This window comes from Octopus bimaculoides, chromosome 18 (assembly GCF_001194135.2).
Source record: "Octopus bimaculoides isolate UCB-OBI-ISO-001 chromosome 18, ASM119413v2, whole genome shotgun sequence".
Taxonomy (NCBI): domain Eukaryota; kingdom Metazoa; phylum Mollusca; class Cephalopoda; order Octopoda; family Octopodidae; genus Octopus; species Octopus bimaculoides.
The window spans coordinates 52,011,681-52,017,399 of NC_068998.1; the positions used below are offsets into that span (position 1 = coordinate 52,011,681).

A 5,719-nucleotide genomic window follows, 5' to 3' on the forward strand; every position below is an offset into this window, starting at 1 on the left:
CCCCCCACGCCGGTGGCATATGAAATGCACCCACTACATTCTAGGAGGGGTTAGCATTAGGAAGAGCATCCAGCTGTAGAAACCTTGCTGGATCAGATTGGAGCCTGGCGCGCAGCCTCTTGGTTTGCCAGTCCTCAGTCAAACCGTCCAGCATGGACAACGGATGTTAAACGACGATGACGATGATGATGATGATGACATGCTTGTAGTAGAGAGGAAAATCATTCCAGTGGTAAACTGGCTGGATCTTTAAAGTGCTAAAGTGCTGGAAAATGTACTTTGTCGTACTTTCTTCCAGCTCTTTATCCTTTTAGCATTTAAACAGTTCATATCCTGACCAAATATCCTAACTATTTTACACTCAAAAAGACAAGATCCAACTTCTCATACCTACCCTACAATGTCATTCTAAAGATACACAATCACATTATCCAAATCTCAGAGCTATGATAAAATGCATGATTAATTCAAAACCATGCAAATAAATAAACATTACATTTGACAGTAATCCGACTGTTAAAGGGTTGTGATGCCAACCCACCTGAGACCACTCCCACTGATTCTATAATGCAAACTTCCTGCTTTAAAGTGATCTAAATTAAAACCTTCCATCCTAATTTCATATTAATTTACAAAGCAAACACCAGGTTAATATTGATAAAAGTTATTTTAATAAATTTTTCATTATTTTCAAAATCGATTAAAATGCAGACAGCGTTTTTAACAGAAATATGATAACAAAAGAGTTAAATTCTGTGTTCAAATCCTAATGAGGTTTTTGTCCTTTGTCCCTTCAGTCTCAATGAATTAAAGCATCAGTCAGGTATTTGGGTTAATGGTATTGATTAGCTCCTCTTCAAAATTACTGTATTTGTGCCTAAATAGGAAACCATTATTGTTGTTGTTGTTATTTAATAAAATGTGTGAAATAATCAACTGAAGTCTGCTTCAAATTTTATAGCCTTATGCCAATGTATGAATAAAATGTTTTGTTGTAAAGATTATCATTATTATTATTATTATTTTTCAAGCTGCTGGACAATTATTTTTAATCATTAATATTTTCTTTTATTTCTTACCCAAAAAAAGGGCTATACAGATGAACCCATCTCAAAAATCTTGTGTCATGTTGAAGATGGCCAAGTTGTTCAGCTAGACCGGTAAACACATTTTTCTCATCTCTCCCTCTCTCTCTCTCTCTCTCTCTCTCCCTCCCTTTCTCTCTCTCTCTCTCTCTCTCTCTCTCTCTCTCTCTCTCTCTCTCTCTCTCTCTCTCTCTCTCTCTTTCTCTCTTCCTCTCTCTCAAGCAATTTCATGTAATTTTTTAGTCTTGGAATTTTGTGTACATTTTGAATTTTAAGAAATTACTCTATTTTTTATGCTTATATATTATAATATATATATATACACATATAGTAATATAAAATGCTGCAAAGTTCTATTTCCTGAGAACAGATTGGATGACAAACAAAATAAAGTAACCGAAGCATACTTGAGTTTAAATATTTATTAACTTACAATAAACAGATTACAATTCTGTTTCCCTGCGGAAATTTTCAAACACTTTGGCAACCTGTAAACAATCAGCTCTCCCTCTCACACACACACACACACACACACACTTGCATCATGGTAGATTTGTTTTGAGGCAGTTTCCTATCAAGTTAGTTATATTGGTCAATTTGACCATTGTTTGAAGAGAACGATTTATCTTGAGGTTGTCAACGTACAAGACCATTTTCTATTTAGCATTTTGCTTTGCAAAATTATTTATTCCTATGCTTATGTGACAAGGCTTCAAATTTCGTATATATGTATGTACCACTATACAATATACAATATGTAAATGTTCTAAAATTTCTGTATTCTCCTGTATTAAAGATTTTGATTTATACTAAAGATACTCTGTATGCCAAATACAGTTAGATTTAACTCTATTGTTACCATAATTCTGTTAAAATACACTGACTTTGCTTAGTTTATACTTAAAAGTATATGAATGAATTTTGGAAAATATCTTAATTGTTGATTTTTCAAACATAATCTACATTTTGATGGAAGGTTTTATCTTAGGTCATTATAAAACCATGAGTGTGTATTGTAGAACTAAATGTCGATGCTGAGTGGGTTGGCATCAAAAGGATGTCAAATGTTTTGCCTTACAATATGAATAACTATAAGATCAAAATTCGGTAGTAATTTCATCAGAGAATTTCCGCCAAGGTCGACCTTGCTTTTCATCTTTCCAGGGTCAACAAAATAAGTACCAGTTGAGCACTGGGGTCTGTTGGTCTCTTATGCCAAACTGCTAAGTTTTGATAGGGGACACACACATATATATATGTTATGGTCTTCTTTCAGTTTCCATCTACCAAATCTAAATCCACAATCCTTTGTTTGGCCTCAGGATATGTTGGAAGTTACTTGCCCAAGGTCCATATAGTGGGACTGAACCTGGAACCACGTAGCTGGGAAGCAAACTTCTTACCACACAGCCATGCTTGTGCTTATACTTGTTGATATTGTCTATATGGAAAGGATGTCATTGTTAAAAGTATTGAATTTAGATTGATTGATTACTTCTAGAATATTTCAGTTGTGTCATCTCCAAGATAAAAGTGATTAATATTAATTCCCTCTTTCCAAGCAAGTCCTGACACTATTTGCTTTTGCCTCGACTTACCTAGATTGAAAAGCCATACCTCTTCGCCTTCTACTTTTTTTCCCCTTTTTTTCTTTTTTCGTTTTCTTTACACAATCCTGTGATTAGCTCTGAGAAGATTGTCGAGGTGTGAAATATCAGCTTTTAATTTAATATCGACAACCACAAGCTGGTCCAGTTCATGTTAGCATGTGAGAGTAGTTGTAGAACGAAACGAAAAACATTGCAAATAATGTTCAGTGCCAGCAGTTGATAAGTCCATACACTTGTAACTTGTGGCTATAAAACAGCAAAGGAGAGTCCTGTCTCTGCTATATGCATGGGTTATTTTGTTGTTTAAAATGACCAAATAGACTTTATTAAATGTGCCATTGTATCAGAGATGCTTTTATTTGTTCCAATCATTGTACTGTGGCCATGCTTAGGCTCTAACTTCAATAAAGTTTGTTTTATTTTTAATCATTTATATTAATTCCAGTGCTTATTTCAGTCTAGTATTGATTTTTTATTGATCTCTGTTTGGTGACATGCTTCTTGACAAAACGCAGATTATGCTTTCAGAAATGACACCAATGTAGATATGGATTTAGGTGCACTTGCATGTGTGTATGGGGGGGGGTTAACTGTGTGTGAAGGCCTACTTGTGTGTGAATGGGTATGAGTATTTACTCACACATCTGTGTGTGTGTGTGTGTGTGTGTGTGTAGTACAGTCTTCATTTAGTCTCCATTTTCTAGATTTACTCAGAGCTTTGGTTAGAGTTATAGAAGATGCCCAAAGCACCACTCATTGAGACTCAATCTGAAATTATGTAGTCATGAAGCTAACATCTGTTCTTTTTTTTTCTCTCTCTCTCTTTTTCATGTCAAATTGGAAATTATTCTATCCACAATTTATTTCCTTCCAGCTGGAATCTAGAAGTGATTCTAAAAGAAGATGCAGAACCAGATCCACTTGATGAGGGTGCAGCTGATAGACTGCCACTGGATGTTTTCAACAATTACTTCAGCCTTGGAGCTGATGCCCATGTTGCCTTAGAATTCCATGAGTCACGAGGTATGTTCTCAATTGTTATTGGTTGATTCAGAAATATTCCTGTAATATCTTTTAAATGGATTTTTTTCTCTCTGTCAGATAATAATAATAATAATAATCATCATCCTTTTTACTCTAGGCACAAGGCCTGGAATTGGGGAAGGGGGAGATAATTGATTCCATCAACCCCAATACTTGACTGGTACTTCTTTCATCAACTCCAAAAGAATGAGAGGCAAAGTTGGCTGGTGAAATTTGAACTCAGAACGTAAGAACAGGCGAAATGCCACTAAGCATTTTGCCCGGCATGCTAACGATTCTGCCAGCTCGCTGCTTTAATAATAATAATAATAATCTTTTCTACTCTAGGCACAAGGCCTGAAATTTTTGGGGAGGGAGCCAGTCGATTAGATCAACCCCTATACACAACTGGTACTTAATTTATCGACCCTGAAAGGATGAAAGGCCAAGTTGACCTGGGCGGAATTTGAACTCAAAACTAAGCATTTTGCCCAGTACGCTAATGATTTTGCCAGCTCGCCACTTTAATGATAATAATAATTAAATAATTTTCTATAATATAACACTTCTACAACATATTGGATCCTTTTTTTACCACATTTCTGTTGAATTTCTTTACTTTTGACTTTAATTAATTTTGAAAATAATGAACAATTTAGCAAAGTAAGTTTTTCATTTTTAAGCTGATGTTTACAGCAAAAATTAATATAAAGTTTTTATGGAAGCTTTTAATCTAAATCACTTTAACACAGGAAGTTTGTATCATAGAAGCAAGGACAGGCTTGGATGCATTAGTAACAAGAGTCGGTATCCATCTGGTTTAAATTATATTTTGGTTTTTGAAGACTTTCTTCTCTGATATCAATGATTAACTTTTCTGTTAAAGATGGTGAGTTATAGTCTGTTGCTCTATAACTCCAAGTCAACTCTGATAAGGCAAACCTACAACTGAATTCACTTCAACTGTAAATTATATTTAAGACCAGTGGTTCCCAACCCTTTTATTTAAATGAGTTTTCTCACAGATTCCTTTTAATATTCTTATCCTTATGTGTATATATGTCTGTGTGTGTGAAATTCTGAATTTAGTTCACAGAGCCCCAGTACTACCTTTGCAGACTACCAGTGAGAATATAAACAAACCATCACTTAACAACCTGTGTCGGTGTGTTTACATCCCCATAATCTGATGGTTCAGCAAAAAAGACAGATGGAATAAGTATCTAGCTAAAAAAAATATATTTGGGTTGATGCATTCAAACTAAAATTCTTCAAGGCGATGCCACAGTCTAATGACTGAAACTAGTGAAAAAAAAAGACTCCCTGAACTATGTGTGTTCCCTTTTTATTTCCACCCGTTTTCTAGGTTCTGCAAAATGTCACTGCATTTTCTTCTTCTGACTAAGCCATAGTAAAAAAAATACAAAATGATATCAGATGGAGAGAAGCTTAATTCTTTCCTTCTAAGTTAGCTCAGGCACTCGTAACTTAACTTCAATATTTTCATACTTGAAACTATTTCATTTACCTTCTGTGACATCTATTTTTAAAAAAGTTCATTGAGTTTTTATTAATTTGCCTTCCGTTCTAATTTTTTCCAGAAGCTAACCCAGAGAAATTTAATAGTAGATTCAGAAATAAAATGTTTTATGCTGGGGTAAGTTTTTTGTTTGTTTTTCTTTTTTTATTATTTATTTAATTTAAATGTTGCTGCTGCAGTTGTGTAACCCTAGGTTAGCCCCAATTAAGCAGACCTATGATCGTAGGCATTCCAACCAATGCCAACGAACTCCATCAGATCACAACTATGTAGGATATACCCCTTTGAGAATACCATATGCACCAATGATAACTGCATGGTATGTAGGATTAACCCTGGCATTAACTGTAGAACTAGAAATGTAGTTTACAGCATAAGATGCATAGAAGATGCTTGCAAACCAAATCCAAAAACGATATATATATATATATATATATATATACACACACAGACACATATAT

At 34.5% G+C, this 5,719-nt stretch overlaps 1 protein-coding gene across 1 annotated transcript in view; it reads left to right on the top strand.

The window, feature by feature from the left end:
• Nucleotides 1–5,719, top strand: part of LOC106878091 (diacylglycerol kinase zeta-like) — a 352,548-nt gene that overhangs the window by 281,616 nt on the left and 65,213 nt on the right. The window contains exons 12-14 of the mRNA XM_052974271.1: nt 1,090–1,160; nt 3,570–3,718; nt 5,320–5,386. Of these exons, the coding sequence (XP_052830231.1) occupies nt 1,090–1,160; nt 3,570–3,718; nt 5,320–5,386 (287 nt within the window). The remainder of the gene's footprint in view (nt 1–1,089; nt 1,161–3,569; nt 3,719–5,319; nt 5,387–5,719) is intronic.